At 36.8% G+C, this 18311-nt stretch overlaps 1 protein-coding gene across 11 annotated transcripts in view; it reads left to right on the top strand.

The window, feature by feature from the left end:
• Positions 1–18311, top strand: part of LOC118170580 (vitellogenin-1) — a 43656-nt gene that overhangs the window by 876 nt on the left and 24469 nt on the right. For all 11 annotated transcript variants that reach the window (XR_004752791.1, XM_035332925.1, XM_035332930.1 and 8 more), the window contains 10 exons: positions 2423–2674; positions 4827–4988; positions 5685–5836; positions 8499–8649; positions 8745–8902; positions 9016–9181; positions 10259–10381; positions 11865–12083; positions 14213–14430; positions 14516–14613. Coding sequence is in view for 10 of the 11 variants with exons in the window: in XM_035332925.1 (XP_035188816.1) it covers positions 2423–2674; positions 4827–4988; positions 5685–5836; positions 8499–8649; positions 8745–8902; positions 9016–9181; positions 10259–10381; positions 11865–12083; positions 14213–14430; positions 14516–14613 (1699 nt within the window). In the remaining variant the exon portion in view is untranslated. The remainder of the gene's footprint in view (positions 1–2422; positions 2675–4826; positions 4989–5684; positions 5837–8498; positions 8650–8744; positions 8903–9015; positions 9182–10258; positions 10382–11864; positions 12084–14212; positions 14431–14515; positions 14614–18311) is intronic.

Below are 18311 nucleotides of genomic sequence, written 5' to 3' on the forward strand. Positions count from 1 at the left end.
ATTCTGTTCATACATTTTTTTAAGCTTTTGGGAAGCAATTAAGTTTCGTCATATATTGTGCTTACTCAGGCAGAATGTAACTAACGCTATTATTTTTTTATGCAGTGCCCTAAATTCTATTTGCACTTTGTCAGGTAATTCTCAGCTCAAGCCAACCTTGCGTTTGAAGGATTTCTTCTGCTTTGTGGTCAGGGAGACAATGGAATGTAATTTGAAATGCACAATAATTTATTACTGGATCAATCCAATTGTTCCAAACTGTACAACCTAGGATTATTTAGTCAACTGATTTCGCAACCAGCAAACGAAAGGCAATAAAACATACAACAGTAGCTGGATGTGATTCAATATTTAGCATAATTAATGTCATCTGGTGGCTTCTTTTTCTGCAGGGTCCCAAATGACATCCTTTGTCATCCTCAATTGTATATTTTTACTGCATGCTGAGTAATTACTAAGAGTTCTGATTACGTGAGAAACACTTTTGCCTTTAACAGAAGCCTAGACAAGTTTCTAATGAATGTATTGAAACACACCCCTCAATTGCTTTACACAAATTCTACTTAGTCTTCTGTGCATGTGGAAGAAAAATGATCTTTTTAAAAGCTTTTATTGGGCAAATTGAAAAACTGCAGATTAAAAAGACTGGTGACTGTCTGATAAATGCTTGTAAATGTAGCCTTTCAGACTGAATTACCCTTCTGGTACTAGGTATTTTTATAAGTTCAAATTATAATAGAGCTAGACAGGAAACATTGTTTTTCTATGACCTTTGCAAATAGCTGGATTTTTATTTTTTTATTTTTTCAAAAAACAAGGAAATAAGAGTCACACATCTATACTGGTGAGTAGAAGACTTCTCTGGCACAGAGCAAGTAGAATTCTTATCCTTGCCCCATGGCCAGGGCAAATACACATTTTGAAATGGCTCTTGGTATGCTAGGGTGAGTCTTCACCAGAAATTGACTCCTGTTCCCTAAAATCTTCCAACACTGTTTGTTTCACCTGCCCTAGAGCATTTGTGAAAAAGTTTCAGTTTCAAATATAAATACTTTCTAGGAAGAAAGGGGAAAAAAAAAAAAAAAAAAAAAAAAAGCACAAGATTTTGGGGCAAGTTCTAAGTGAAAGGTAACAATACATTTATTCCCTTCTGCTCCTGGAGAAGTTTATTTTGCTGCTGTTATATTTAAATTAGACAGTTTGGAGGGATGGTTCAGGGAATTTGTCTTTCATCTATAGCCTACCAGTTTGTATTCAGCCTAAGTAAAAAGCTGTGGTCCCTGGGCAGTTTCCAGCTGACAAAATTTTCATCACAAACCCACAGGAAGGAATTGCCAGCTGTGTTCAAAACTGAGCAGACAGCGTAAGTCCTGCCTGGACCCTAAGGGCTCAGGAAAACTACCTCGTGCTGACCCTGTAGTAGTCTCAAACCTGACCAAATGCAATATGCCAGAAGCATGTCCAAGAGGCAGCATGAAGGATTTGCTCTGTAACAGCCTCCTCTGTAAGCTTCAGTTACTGGAGTTGGCAATGATCTTCACCAACAATAACAAAAATAAATATGAAAGTGCAGTCTCCAACAATTTGCTGTATGAGAATTTAGTTTGTGTGGCTTTTTGAGAAATTAAATCACATCTTGGATCATATTGCCAGCCTAAGGTGTCAGAGATATGTCTCTTCAAATTGTCAAAATATATAGGAGGGAAGAGTCCTCTGAGAAACTAAGGTAAACATGCCCCACTCCCATGGGGTAGTTATGCACAGTTTAGCACAACTTTCTACTTGCTTGGATGTGCCCCAGGTTGAAGCTAGAGTGTGATGTGTGGAGCAGGGTTGGGGCCAGTGCCTGAGCCTTCAGCTCTCGTGTGCCACTGCAAAACATGTAGGGAAGGACAATTTTTGTAATCTGCTCTCCACTGTTCAAACTAATTATGACTATCTGGCTGGCCCAGCAGCCATGTTATTAGTTTCTGACTCCTGTCTGTGCTCTGTGACCCCAGCAAGAGAGACGACAGAGTTCACAACAGGAGTTAATGATGCTTTATGCAACATTAACTTTCTCCTGCAATTTCCTACAGATCTTCCATACTACTTTTGGGTAGCAACCTGATTCATGCAGTTCTTCTCTGGCTCATTTCTTCATACAAGTCAACCTTTGGCAATATGGATTATCTCTGAAAGCGAGCAGAGTGCAGTGACTGTGGAAATGTCACAGTTATTTGCATTACTCTTTCCTTTTATATATATAAAAAATGTGTATTTGTATGAACTATGTTAAATGACAACTGCAAGTTTTCCCTTTGAAGAGAATTTATGTTATTTAACTGTGTATTTTTGAAGTGAGTAAAACTCTAGTTGCTTACATGTATAGAAAAAAAAATGAAAAAGTTAAAGAGGAATTATATTCCCCCTTTTGTTCTAGATTCACTCAATCGAAGCAGCAGAGTACAATGGCATCTGGCCTACAAGCTCATTCTCTCGATCACTGAAACTGACTCAGGCACTAACTGGACAACTTAGTAATCCCATCAAGTTTGAGTATAGCAATGGCCACGTTGGAAACCTCATGGCTCCTGATTCTGTCTCAGATGATGGTCTGAACATCTACAGAGGGATTCTGAACGTGCTGGAACTCAGTATGAAGAAGATGCAGCATTCATACAGTTTACAGGAGGTGAGCATTTTGTCTTGGCCATTGTGGTTGCTATAAAAATAAATAAGATTCTTCAACTATATTTTCTGAATTCATCCCTGATAAAAGCTTCAATACTAAGAAACACCTTGCATGGGTAATCACCATTTGGTTATTCTTATGGAACAATATTTGATGGAGCTGTAGCTAAACAGGATGGCAGAACAGTAGACTTTTAATCTGATTGATCAAAGTATTTCAGAAAATGCATTTGCAGTATTAGACCCTTACAAATTCTGGCTTGCAATTCTAGAAGAAGTAAATTCCTGTGAAAGCTGAAGCTTAAGTAAAATTTGACTACTGTATTAAAACAGACTTAAATTTTGCAACACAAGATTAAAGCTAAAATAACGGCAATTTGACTTTTTAACCAATCATATATACTTTAATACCTTCTATCTCCTCTTTTAAAGGGAAAACAGTACATATGCTATGATATTACTGTAATAGATTTGACAGCTGCAGTTGATGCTCTGTTGGAATTTCCACTGTTTTTCAGGTTTTAATATCTTAGTCGAGGTAAATCATCTGATATTACTATTCACCATAGAAATTGCAATGTGTTTGGCTTTTCCAAAACCATATTTTAGACTACATTTGATTCAGAGATCAGCAAAAACCTTGAAATTGTTATACTTTCATGTTATTTTTATTGAAAATGCAGACCAGAATAACTAATTTTTAAAAAATATATTTTTATGTAAGTGGAGCTCTTTCTCGGAAAGGAACTGCATGATTTAATATCACACTGCTTGTTGCACATAAAAACCCGGGTGGTGTCACATATTCTGCAGCTCTATTTTCTCATATCTAGTTTTACATCTTCATTCTTTCTAATTCAGTTAGCAATATGTCCCATTCTCATAGCTGAGCAATATATGCGACTTCACCTCCTAAAATCATTTCCAAGTTTTCTTTGCTTTTTGGAGGCAGCAACTGATTAATGAGCATTGGCACACTTGCTTGACAATCTCAACTCTCTCTGTAATGGAAGATAAGCATTATTAGTCCCCAAAAACGAGCTGCACACAGGTTTAAAGTACTAAGCTGGGCAAGTCTACTTCACAGCCTACAGGGTGTAGGGCAAGGATATCTGAGCTAGCTGTGAATTAAATAACCCTACAAGTCCAGTAATGCATGAGGCTAACTCGTCCCACCAAGCCACATTCTCCTTTAAAGTTTAAATGTCTCTACCTCACCCTGAAGTCTGCAGAGGAGCCCCATACCTGTATCTGCAGAATACAAGTCTTTTGGAAAGCCTGAATGGGGGTTCTTATTCCTAGCCCTTACTGAAACCACTGTGTCTTCAGGAATGCTGTTAAATTAAAAATAAAGTGGGTATGATTTGCCTTGCAACCATCACATGACCATTTTGCTGTTCTGACATAGCCCAGAGCTGCTCTCTGGAGTGGCTACGCTATCAATAACAATAAAAAAATCATGAAAATAACCCTTCCTCCTAAAATGCAATCAAATATTTTCCTCTCGAAAACCTCCTCACTGACTGAGGAGATTTAAGAGCTCTTATAAATATATATGCTTGAAATATCATTGAAGATCTGAGCTAAAACTGCACACTCAAGAAAACCCACAATCAACACTCTGCTGTCCTGAAATTCTTTTTAATTCTTGCTGTTCGTATCGTGGCAGATCATCTGATATTCTAATGTTCCATAGGCATTTTTAAGCTATCTATAAAAGCAAATTTTAAGGGCAGAATGTCATATCCAACCTTAAAATACTTTGCTGTTGAGATTTCATTCTGACTGATCACGTTATTTTGGCACTTTTTATTAATATTCCTCAAATCATATTTCATAATCAACAGCTTTAACTGGAAATCACTACCCATCTTTTCTCAGGCTTCAGATCTTGTCTCAGGGAAGCTCTTGAATGTTTTAGTTCTCTCAGGGAAAGTCTGTTTTGGCTTACTGGTAACCTGTTACATGTGAAAAGGAAATGAAAGTACATCTGTACATCCCATTTTTCCTTCTAGAGAGTACAATGAATAAAAAAGCATGCATTTCCATCAGGAATTTTGAAAATATAGAATTAAACAGCAGAGTCCTTGTGAGGAATTGATGGAGCTTTGTGGAGGGGTAAACTTCTAAGATCGCTATCTCTGTTTTGCCAGGCTGGGATCGGAGGTATTTGTAACACAACATATGCAATTCAAGAAAACAAGAGAGCAAACTTAGTCTATGTGACCAAATCCAAGGACCTGAACAGCTGTGAAGAGAAAGTCCAAGTGGTCACAGGTTCAGCATACACTCATCCATGCCGGACCTGCCAGCAGGTAAATTAGCGCAGTATCATGTTTACATATTTTATATTCATATGCAGAGAGTCATTTAGCATCCACATTATCCGATGTTTTGTAACACCCAAAGTGAGAGAAGAGTCAGTTCTGTTATATCTATAGACTTTTTTTTTCTGTATGAAAATATAATCCACAGAGCAGCAGAGGTCTGTTGTGCAGATCGTTATGTACTATACGTATACTTCAGCTGGCTGGCTTGGAAACCATTAATTATCAACATGAGTTAATTCACATTCTCTGTTAGGAGGAAAAAAAAAAAAAAAAAAGCTAAGAAAAAGCTAAGTCCAGTTTCTGCTATTCAGAATACATACTTCTGTGTCTTATTATAATCCTGTATTTGAAGTAAGAAATTGTGTGGCTTTTACTGCTGCTCTGCTCAGCAAGCGTCTCTGTTTCCCAAGGCAATAACCAATGACTTACACTGGGAGAAAGGAAAAAACAGTTAACACTTAGCAGTGTTACTAGATGTAAAAGAAATGGAGCCAGGCAGCATGCCTGACCTCTCCCATGGAAGTGTACAGGCAAAATTCACATCAAGTGCTCATGTGGTCAATGAGCAAAACAGCCTTGGAAAATAAGTGGGTTGAAGTAGGTGATGTAATAGCTTCAAGGCACATAATTTAGAAGTTAAATTACTTTCTATGTTCTTTTTTACTTTTTTTCGTTATAAAGAGAAACAAGAATTCCCGGGCAACTGCTACTTACAATTACAAAATTAAATACACACGTAATGAAGCTGTAATCACACAAGCTGATGTCGAGGAAATACACCAGTTTGCACCATTCAATGAGATAACAGGAGGAAATGTTATAGTGGAAGCAAGGTACTGTACATATGCCTTCAATTCAGCAGCTAACTCAGCATCTCAGTAATCTGGTCAAACTCCGTAACTGAAATAAATCCTTTACTTCCACAGTCTATTGTTTGCCAGTATTTAATTACATAAAACCCCAAACAGTTCATAAAAACAACCTTCGCTCTTAGTTGTAAATCTGAAACATGCACATCACTATCCAAATTTTGTTAGCTAAACTTGGCAGGGTTTGACTATTTTACTTCTCAAGGATATTTGATTTATGTCATAAAAGCCAAAACAAATGTAATTCCATCTGAAAAACTGTGAACTAATATATTTGCAGTAAAATACTTTGAAAGACAGTTACTCACTGAAAGAGAGTTCCCTGGAAAATAATAATGCAGTAAGAGACCCTGGAGACTAGTTCACAAGAAAGCTAGATAGGACTTGGGATTCCGATATACTTCCTAAGTAATGTGGGCTGTTTGCAAATCTTCCACCAAAACTGTTCCTTGATAGGAAATTGTTTTTTATTGCAAAAAGATTGGGAACAATACATGTAAAAATTCTGTGTGTTTTTTAAACAAGTTTGGGGCAAAATGAGAACATAGTTGTCTAAGAAATTAAGCCTCTGCTCAAGATTCCAGATTTTCAGTGTTTAAATTACTTTGATTTGTCTGCATAAAAATAATCTATTGAAAGTTTTTGTTACCTGTCACTGTACGGAATTAAACCTTAATCCCACTCTTCAACTGCTGTAATCTTGCATTGCTCCATTTTCTGTAAGAATCTACTGGTATAATATAAAGTTTTGGAAACTGCAACATCAGAAATTTCATGTCAGTAAAACAATGATTAACTTAATTAATATGATAAATATTTTCAGTTTGGCTAACCAAAATAAAAAGAACAGTAAAGATTAAAGCAGCTTTACTATCTCATTCAGTCAAGGTAAAGATGGATACAACTGTAGTACTTTTATGAAATTATAGGCTGTTGTGAGTAATCGTTAGTCTGGGGCCAGTGCTGATTTAAGCTGAATCTCTTCAAGACTACATAGACTGTCATCCTTACTATTCTTCTTCAGGTGTAGAGCCCCCAGAAAGGGCAGTACCTTTATTCTTCCCCATTTTCTCTTGCATGATCTCTTGCACTGCACAGAAGAAAGGGACAAAGGTAGCTGGGAAGATATTGATGTCTCATATGATTTTTCAGAAGTTAATTTTGCAATATACTCTGTGTTAAATAAATAAATACAAAATCTAGCATCAAGGACTTAAAACATTTGGAGTTGGTTTTTAACACCTGTTCAGCATAAGACTCTTACAGCACCTTTTAGAGCCAAGAGAGGTTTTACTTATATTTCACCATTTAAATCCTATCTTTAGTATTCATTTGTTCTTCCTTTTGGAGTCTAACATTTTGCCATCTATTCTAGGATAGGATATTCTAGGATAGGATATATTCTAGGATATATCCCTTCCAAAAACAATGAAGATGAAAGCATAATAGATCCATCATGTTTTTAAAAAGCAAGTTAAATTTGCCAAAGTGTACTTGACATTATACTTTCTGATCCAAAAGCCTTTTCAACAATATATAAACTTTTAAGAGAGAAAAAAATCTCTTCTGATTCTGTAGTTATTTCTATTAAAATTATAGTGTCTTGTCTGGGAAGTAGTTATACAATATTTTCTGCAGCCATTCTCTGTAATCCGTATGGAAGGAGTAGATAGAAAGTGATACAGGAGATCATCATAGAAATTCCAAAATAAACAAACCAATTTTCTAAAGAGATTTTAAGATACTGTGTAGTACAACAGTATTGCTTTTGGAATATTTTCAGTTGTTAAATACAAATGCCTAACTTTATTATAGTGTCCTAAATGACCTATTTTGAATGTAATTGGTGTCATAGGATGCATCTCTTTAGATTAATATTGAGCACAGACAGCAAATGTTTACAAAGACGGTCTCTCATTGGAATTATTCCTAATAACAAAGGATAGAGGTTTGGCACTCTTTGGAAAGTTTCCAAAAACTTGAGTACTTTTCCAAAGAGTAATCCTGAATTTATCTGTCCCTCTTTGTTTGGGAAATCCAATTTGAAACTTCATGAGAACCTTTTATCTTCTGCAGTCCCCAGGACATTCAGCTTGCAAGGCAAAATGGGGAGGAAATAGAAACAGTGCAAATAAAAAGACTATAACATTTCTTATTGTATCTAATAATTTTCAATTCCTTTTGAATCATCTAGGAGGCACAGACATGTGAAAGCTTTTATGAACATCTTAAAAGGTTTAAATTAAGTGATAATTTCTGAAAAACTTTGCCACCAGTTATTTTTCCCTAATCCTTAATTTATTCCTTAAGACACAACACACAGTTTCTGTGATTTTCTTCAGGCCACAGCTTCTCACCTCCCACTTCTTCCATAAATTCTCAAGCTGTGTTATTCCAGTTGAAGGAATGACTGGCTCTGATCTGAGCCCTGTTGAGTAAATGAACACCTTCTCAGAGCACAGTTCTGAGCATCGTGTCCTAATGCCATCTGTTTGTAAATATCTTTACCCCTCAATAACCAAAGCCTTTAAAAATGCAGCTGCATGGTAATGCAGAGAGGTAGAAACAGTTTGTAGTTTGTACCCTGCATCTTGTGATGTTATCTCTCTGCTTTCCTCCATTCCAGGCAGAAACTTGCCTTGATTGATGTGCAAAAGCACATGGCAGAGGTCCCACCAAAAGAATTCCAGACGCGTGGGTCACTTCAGTACCAGTTTGGCAGTGAGTTGCTTCAGCTTCCTGTCCACTTATTCAAAATAAAAGATGTGGAAAGCCAGGTAAATTTAGCCTCTGACAGACTTTTGGCTGGAGATTAGAATCAGTGCATGTAGGAAACAGCATGTGAGCTTCATGCATTTTAATCTTCCTACAGATAGAAGAAAGCCTGCAAGACCTAGTAGAGACCACATATGAACAGCTTCCCAGTGATGCACCATCAAAAGCCCTCAAGCTTATGCACCTCTTCCGTGCTGCAAATGAGGAGAATTACGAGTCAGTGTGGAAACGGTTCTCAAATCGACCAGCATACAGGTACAAACAATACAAATAGTGAATCTTCTACTGATAAACTCTGTTGGAGGCCATCTGGCATGATTGTGTTTAAGTACAGATCTGGAAAATGGTCCTTGCCTTTCTCATTCCAGGCGCTACTTTTTGGATATACTTCCTGCAGTGGCCAGTCACCGTGCACTCAGGTTCTTGAGGCATAAAATGGAAAAACAGGAGCTCACCAACTGGGAAGTGGCTCAGTCAGTGCTTGTGGCTCTGCACTCAAGCACACCAACTCGGGACGTGATGGAGGAAGCTACAGTAGGATTCTTTAAACACTCAAATCACTCTTTACTGATTTTAGCATCTGCTGTATTTATTACTTTGACAAGATTGCAAAAGCTTTGAAAATATAAAGGTTTTATATCCTCTAGCGAAGCTGAAAGGAGTTTATTTCCTGAGTGTCTTGAGGGGAGGAGAATGCAAATCAAAAGGGCAAAAATGAATCCAGAATAAAACTGGAGAGAAAGAGTGAAATACCCCCCAGTGACAGAGGTTATTGTTGCAAACAGTGGTTTCTAGTCTTCTTTTGTCCAAATGTACTTTATAGTTACATCAGATTGGATCTCTCTAACAGAGTGTCTATAAAGACTAGGGAGTAAGAAATACATATTTGTTATATCCATGTATTCATCCTGATTGACCTGGCAGGATGGATATAAATCAGAGCAGATCTACTGAAATCAAGGGAATTATGCCAATATAGAGCCCATGTAGGAGGTTTAATCGTTTTTACAATTTTTTCCTATTCTGCAGGGTCTAATTCTGCCCTCAAATGCAGATATCCTCAGTAAAGACCATGGATGTCAGAATAGACAGTTTTGCCAGCTGTAAAAGCCAAGACAGACTGGCTATGGCTGTGTGGTAATGCTGTGCTTCCCACTCAAAGAAGTGTGTTGTTGCCTCCCATCATTTCCTACATTTATATGAATATTCCTATCTGCCCAAAGTACCAAACTCCATCCACAATGGATCTCAAATTTTCATTTTGTATCTATATCTGAAGCAATTATAAAACACCTAAGAATGCTTTTTGAATTATGTGCCCAATTAATAACCTATCTATTTCATAGCTGGTTTATTTCTCCTTTCGGATTATAGTCTATACCGACTTTAAATCCAAAACACTAGAAAAGCAACACATCTGCCTTCCAGATGTTACTTGGAATTACTTTATGATTGCATTGGCAAATACAGTAATATCCACTGAATAACTAAAAATCCATTAATAAAAATAAAAAATAAAGGGCCTAGTATTGCCTTGAATTTAGCAGCACTGTTTCTAATACTGCTGCTCTTTTCATTAATGGTGGTAACAAATAACTGCTTTCTCCCCAGCTTATCGTGAGAAAGCATTGTCCACGCTCAAGTACTGTACTTGGAAAGGTTTGCCATCTCAGCTATGCATCACTGTGCCACAAACAGTGCTCCTCATCAGACTCCTGCTCTGAATGTCTCCAGGTAACCAAATTTTTATGTATCATTTAAAAGAAAAATTAAGCCTTGAGTTCTTTCCTCATTATTCAGAAATCTGTATTTCACTTAAGTACATTGTTTCCTTTGAGGAAAGGAACCCCAGTTGGTTAAATACAACATTTTTATCTTCAGAATAACACACAAAAGAGAGTGAAAAGCAGCCTTATATAATTCATGGCACTTTCTATCTGAGTATCTCTGAGTGCTTTATTGCCAATTAATAATGAAGTCCCACGGCACTGCTCTGAAATACTTCTAGATATAAGCAGTTAACAGATATATAAACTTAATGACACAAAAGCCCAGGGTTTTGCTCAAAGTTGTGTATCCATGACATTTTCCAACCAGAAACAGAGCCCAGTCATCCACACTGAATATAAGGTTTTAGTAATGGCATTAACAACCCTGATCTGCAATGTTTTTGCTCAGCATGCCTGAAAACAACTTAAATAGGCAGTAAATAACATTTTCCCATTCTAGGGGTGCATGTCATGGTTTACAGAGGTTGTCCAACTGGCCGATGATAGAGAGGGTGAAATAAGTTTTCTCAATCTAGAACACTGGTCATTCCACCACCCTCAGTAAAAACAGGGCTTTCCCAATACACTGTGTACCTGCCATGATTTTTTCTGTGGTATGTAGGCATGATTGATGTTCCTACATGAATTTCCTGTGTTATGATTCTAACCAATGCTCTTGCACTAATAAAATCTAAGAAACCCAGTGCCAGGGAATGGAAATTCTTTCCCAGAGCAAATGTTTATGTAGCCTCATTCAATGCATTTTAAAATTTTAATATTTTAAAACACAGGAACTGTATTGAAATTACTCTATAACATCTGTGTTTCTTTTGTAGAGTGTTTTTTTTTTCTTTGTAAAAGTTTTCTGCTAGGATATAGTTCTCTTCTCGTGTTCAGAGTCTTCATACAACTATTTTTGATCTTGCCACATAAATATAAGTGTGATCCAGTTGCTTACAAGGAAGGCTGCAAAGTGACCTGATGATCTGATTCCCAACTATTAATCCACACTAAAAAGTTGCTGGCACAGATACATTGAAGGACACCATCACTAGCCGTATCTCTTCAGGAATCTTATTTAAGGGTCTGAAGGATTAAATTATATCTGCATTTTTGCACCTGTCTTCAAACATTAGGCAGAGATATTCAAAGGACTTTATTGCTGGGTTCTCAACTCACCCTGAAAATCAGTGGGAACTAGAATCTATCCATTAATTTTGTCTTTAAAAATCTTACTAGATAACTTTAAGGCATAGCAGCTTTCTTGGCTATACTTCCATGAATAAAATGTCCTATTCATGAGCATAAAAAATAATTTAAATAAATAAAATAAAATAAGTGAATTGAACAAACTGAAATTATCAAAGTGAAGCCTCAAACATAGGCTGTGGAAAGGAGTATAGATAAGAGCTGGAATTGAACTCAACAGATTTGTTTTATTTTTTCAGCTACTCCATGGCTTTGCAGGAGAGGCACTGAGCAAGTCTAACACAGAAGAAATTTCCCTGGCTTTGAAAGCCCTTGGAAATGTGGGACATCCAGCCAGCATCAAGCACATCAAGAAATTTTTGCCTGGATATGCAGCTGGTGCCTCAGATCTGCCACTCAAAGTCCATGTGACTGCTGTGATGGCCCTGAAAAATATAGGCATGAGAGATCCAAAAATGGTAAGGAAACAAAACAGTCTCCTTTGTACTTGTAATAAGTCAACACAATGCTGCTAATCGATGATGGGGAATAAGGGAGAAAGTAGCATGATTATTATTTTTTTTCAAACATAGTTGTAATATATTTGGGCTTTTTTTTTTTTTAATTCTTTCACCATTCTTAAGTTATCATGTTTTATTCCTTTTGACATTAACCTCTAGTATTTCAGAAAGCAGCAAAAATCCCATTAAAAGGATATATTCATTACCCTGTTGTTGAAGACAAATCAGTATTTCCACTGCAAACATTTATTTTCCAAGGACATTAGACAGAAAGCTAAATTATTGACCAAAATGTGTTTAGTGCTACTTCAACTTTGGTATGTGAGAGAACCACAAAACAAGGTTTTCAGAGAATTGACATTTAATACTGAGTGTCACATCTAATCGTAATTCAAGACCAGATCTTATTGTAAATAGATACTAGAGGTTTGCATCCTAATTACAAATTTACAGACATTGTGTGGGTTTAAGTCATAAACAGAACATTTACTAAATGTGACTTTTGTCCCTGAACGAGATAATGATTAGATATCCCATACAATGGCTACACAGGCATAATCTCATCTACCACAGACATCACTTTACAATCATTTTCACCTTAAAGCAATCCACTTCTAAAAGGAAACCTTACATTTTCAAGCTTTTTTCTTGATATTGAATTTTTTTTTGTTTTATATAAGACTATTCTTAACATAAAAAGTAAAATAAAAGGCTTTCATTAGCTATTCTCCTACTGATCTGTATCATTTTTTCCATTATACTATTATTTTTTTGCATATGACTCCCAGTTTGAGTACACATATTGATCCACAGACAATAGTGTGCCAGGGTATGCTTTTAAGCAAAAGAATAAAGAAACAATTTACTAAAGTGCAGGAGCTAGACAGGGAAAATGGGGTGGGGGGATGGAGAGACTAGCAAGGGTAGAAATTAGGTTATTTGCTGGGGAAGGAAAAAGCTGATTTGGTGTTTGGAAACAATGCTGTATCTCTGCTTGCCCTTTGGCCCAGCTTTCCACAAGTGACCCAGACTGCTGTTTAGTTCCATTTTATATGCATTTACTTTAGAGAAAATTGATCTGTAGCAGGTTAATGACTATGACTGGATTTTGCATTTTTCAAAAACCAGTTTAATCCCTGGTTTACAACCAGCTACACACCCATATTTGCATTAAACAGACTTAACACATGGCCTGTCATTTTTATTCTTTATTTTGAAAAAGTAGTCATTTGAAAAGTTAGTAGCATTTAGAAGGAAATTACTGCATCCTTTTCACACTTGGTATTTGATAATCAATATAGTCAAATTAATGACATCATTCAGGGTGTTTGCAAAGCTTGTTGAAATTTTCTCAATCAGACATTTCAGAAGAGAGCATGTATATGCACTGTCCCAGTCAGAAAGGACTTCACACAGGGATGGGCAGATGGTGTTACACCATCGCCATCCTGTCTGAAGTTGGTGTCAAACACTTCAGTGCAGCTCGTGCAAAAGTGTATGGTTCCAGTACAAAATTAGTCTTGGTACTAAATATAGTACATGATAAACACATCAGTCACAAGTAGTACTGTGAACATTACATTTATTGCATAAGCTTACAATTTTAAATTGCCTAAATGGCATAGAGGTTATTGATAGTAAACTGTTTTTTTTTTTTTTTTTTATTATTCTGGTAGAAAGAGCCCCAGGAGAAATTGTTAGAAATAAGGTATACCTTTATATGTAGGGATCAGTGATCACTGAAATCACATCTCAGATATGTGGTGGGTTCTTGAAGTCTCTTTTACTTACATTTCATCGTGGTTATGCTGCAGATATAATTTGCTAGTTCTTAACAAGGGACAATAGATTTGATGTAATGCTTATCCAGTGAAGTTCTATGGCTTTGATTGTGTAGGAATCAGAATATATTACCATAATGCCCCTTCCTGCCCTCAAACTCTGAAACTAGGAATATTGTTGCCATGATAATTAAACAATACAATTTTTTACTGTACTAGTGATGAAGAGATGATTCACTGATGATGAATGGTTTCTAGAAAACTCTTCAAATATAGAGTAAATCTGAAAGTATGAATTATTTGCAGGTCCAGGCTATCACCCTTGAGATTTTCCTGAATCACAGAATTCATCCTCGAGTTCGAATGTTAGCTGCAGTGGTTTTGCTTGAAACCAAGCCAGGTCTTCCAATCCTGATGACATTAGCTGATGCTGTGCTGAAGGAACCTAGCATGCAAGTGGCAAGTTTCATCTACTCTCACCTGAGGGCCCTGGGTAGAAGCACAGCTCCAGATCTGCAAGTGATGTAAGGGAAATCTGCCTCATTTCTCTAGATGAAGAACTTGTTGCAGACAAACTGAGGTGTTGATATGCTCACTGATTTTTTTCAGGGCTTCTGCCTGCAGAATGGCTGTCAGACTACTAAGTCCCAAATTTGACAGATCTGGATATCAGTTCAGCAAGATTTTCCGCTTCAGTATGTTTAAAGGTGAGATACATACTCCCCCATCCCTGCCCCATAGTAATCATCCTGAAGATTTTTTAGGTAATTATATACAGGTTGAAGTATATAAACAAAGTATGAGAGTTTAATTGCACTAGCCAGGTGGCTAGCTGCATATTGTTGCTCCATATTCTCCTACATTGAGTGGAAATAAATAAATAAATAAATCTCAGGCTCTCCATTTTGAGAGTATTTAGGTTCTTCTGTATTTTGCACTGCACACTGCCAGCATGAAATTACCAGAGGGCTTATGGGGCTCTAACCCTCTGTTTTCATTAGCCAGTGAGGCACATGTTTCTGTATCAAATGCCGTAGTCTCAGTGCTGCTTAACAATTTCATACCATTGTTCAGCACCAAACAAACAGAAGGGACCTAAATTACTGCCGAAGAGGATTAATTTCTACCAATGCTGAACATGTAAAACTCTTTCTGAATTCAAATATGATGCTAAATTCCCTTCACCCCAACAGCAGTGCCTAGTGAAACAGCAAAAATGGTCAGATGTAACAATTAATTGCAACCATGAGCAGCTAACTCAAGCATGTTGTCTAAAGATTTTTCTTGCACCCTCTTTCCAAGATTCTTTACTGGAATGAGCATATCCATGCATGGGATCCGAAATCACACCAGTTACATCAATGGGAGTCACACAGAAAAATCAATTGGCAGCTAGAGGAGAGACGACCACATTAGAGGACATCTCTTTCTGGGCCAAATTGTACCTATTTCCATTTCCCATTTATGTTACTCTTCCCAGTAGAGATTTTTTAAGCAACTCCCCCATGTAAATGACCATGACAGCCTCAGTGATTTGGCATACATAGCTGGCAGACTAGAGAGATTATATCTACAAACACAGCCTCCTTACACATGCTGTTTATCTAAAGAAGGACTTAGATGATTTTAGCACTTTTGTTATTCACTGGTATATATAAAGATTCTTTTCAAAGTCGTCAATAGAAAAAGAGACTCAAACATCTGAAACCTGCAATGCTAAATGTGCAAGTACTTTTGCCTTCTTTTTGGGATGGGAGGGGGTTTTGGAAGACTTTTGTAGATCTTATTGTTGCCCTTCCCCTGTTTCATGGTTTTTATATGACCATTTAGTCTGGTCTATAATGAAACTGAGTATAATATATACCACAGCAACCACAATACCACATGCTTGCTTCCTCAGAGATGGAGGCAGAGAGTGCCCAAAGAAATACAGTAGATAATACACACTGTGTGAACTTCTGTACCATTTAAAATGCATTCATAGAGAGATACATTTTCCAGAAATAAGCAAATATGTGTTTCAGGTTTTAGGTACTCATTTTCTCCTTATTTTTGTTTTAAAAATGAAGTTGCCTGTAATTTTGCACAGTGGAAAAGAAGGGTGCAGTACACAGGAGAGTAGTTGGCAGAGGGCTATGTGAAATGGATTATTTTGTTCTGGCTGTAGCCTCAAAATGCAGCAAATAGTTGAATTTGAATTGCTATTAATTCTTGGTGAATGCCAGTGTCACAAATTTGGTTACAATGCAGATGTGAAATTTAAACTTCTCATCCTGAAGACTAAGGAACACGTGTTCCTTTTCTCACTTATTTAATTCTTAGGCTTGTATAATTCAGTCAGCTAAGTGAAGTCAATCCTCAATTACACTGGTGTGGGAGGCGGTTCCATCCTCCAGTTTTCTGATTTGATTTGTCACCACTAGCCACGGGTGAAATGTGTTTCAGTGAGTTCCTTCTAGAAGAGTTACCATAGTGACAGCAGTAATGTAGTACCTATTTTCTTGCTAAAAACAAAAATGTGCCCTCAGCATCACAGTTCTTTGTGGTGCTAGGTGTTGAATTTTTAATGACAGGCACTAATGTCAGTTGAATGTACCTCTAATCTGGAATCTGTCACACATGGCCATCTCAAATAGTGCTTCGTGCTCTGCACACTGCCACTGAAATCAAACGGACGAGCCAGGTACTGCTCAATACGGAAACTAACAGAATCTGACTCTCAATATGCACAGGGTTTTCTACAGATTTATATAATGAAATATGCTTACTAATATTCATAGGTATCAAAGACTGTGTTATTTGATCAGCGATTTTCCTTTCCCTCTTCCTTGAGGTAAAATATTTAGTCAGATATATGCAGGTAACATCACACTCTCATAGTGAAGTGACTATGGTGCATCATCTCACTGAGTTAGTAGAATTCTTCATTGTTAAATATTTTCTTAGAGCATTAGAGCAACATAATGCCTAAGGTATGAAAAAAAAAAAAAAAAAAAAAAAAGAAAACTACTATCTTTAAGTTGATGAATTTTGTTTAATCATTTACGTATTTACCAGCAACATTTCTTATGAAGTAACAGTAAGTACTTTTTTTTTTTTTTTTAACTAACAGATATCATGGGTTAGAAAACATCCACACAAAAAGAGCATTAATAAATTTGCCAAAAGTACCATGTCTCATTGTAGTTGCCAGAACATGTAACACCTAGGACTGCTCTGGCTAAACTCATTCAGAGAAAATTTAGTCTTCTTATTTCCAAGTCTCAAGTCAGTTTATAGTAATGTCCCAGTGTGATACCATTTTGCTTTTTATTTTCTATAGGAAAATAAACGTGAGGTGGTGTGGTGGGTTTTTTTGTTCGTTTGGGGTGGTTTTTTTTGGTTTTTCCCTGGCTGCTTGCTAAAGGTTCTCCACTGATTCCTCTGCCATGGGAAATTGCCTTTTATGGGATAGCATAAATGTTTGTATTTTGATCACAGGAGCTGTTACTGAACAGCATATTTTGTAGGCAGATAGTGCATAGCACATTGGGTAACACAGGAGCTTCTTGCAGACGGAGAGTGAAGGTGACCTAGTGAAAGGTCAGTTCATACAGATTTTGCGGACTAAGTGGATTGCCTTTCCAACAGAAAGTACCTGGAAAGTTGGAATCTGTCCTGAGAAATTAGAAATCAAAATTAGTCTCTGTAATCTGTTACTAAACTTAGTGTGAGATACTAATCTTAATGAGCTAGGGCCAAGGATCATTCAGGCCTCTGTCAGCATGCACAAATTCAAAAGAGAATGACAAGGTGTTAACATACTAGTGAGATTTTGTCTGAAACACAGAGAGTGGCACTAGAGAAATCACATGCGCCTGAGTATTCATAAAAATCAACATTTGTGAACCAAGCAATAAGCTAGTCTTCAAATTATGGCTAAATAATTTATGAGAATTTAATCACTCCTTTTCTAGAAAGAGGCCAAAGTCTCACTCCCTCTCATTACAAATCTAGGATTTGGAATCAATGATCCTTGTGGGTTTCTTCCAACTCAGGATACTCTATGATTCTAGAAAACATTTGAAAATATATTTCCTACAATACATCAGTAATTTCTGCACAGGTATTGAAATTACCAGTCTGCATTTTCTAGGGCTCTGCACTTATCCTGGATTTCCAAAGCTGATTTCTGGTGGTGTTAGAATTCTAGGGCCTATTTAATCAGTATATGATGCCTATGTCTAACACAAGGATAGCAGAAATTTAACATAGGGACTCTTAAATATTTTCTTGTCCTCTATCTAGTATTGGAAAAGGAAGGAGGGTTGGAAGAAAGGAAGCACAAAAAGGATGCCTACATATTGAGCTGCCCTTGTTCATTCTGAAACTTAAGGAAACTTAGAAAAGCCTTGGGATTACTTTA

This window comes from Oxyura jamaicensis, chromosome 8, assembly GCF_011077185.1.
Source record: "Oxyura jamaicensis isolate SHBP4307 breed ruddy duck chromosome 8, BPBGC_Ojam_1.0, whole genome shotgun sequence".
NCBI classification, from domain to species: domain Eukaryota; kingdom Metazoa; phylum Chordata; class Aves; order Anseriformes; family Anatidae; genus Oxyura; species Oxyura jamaicensis.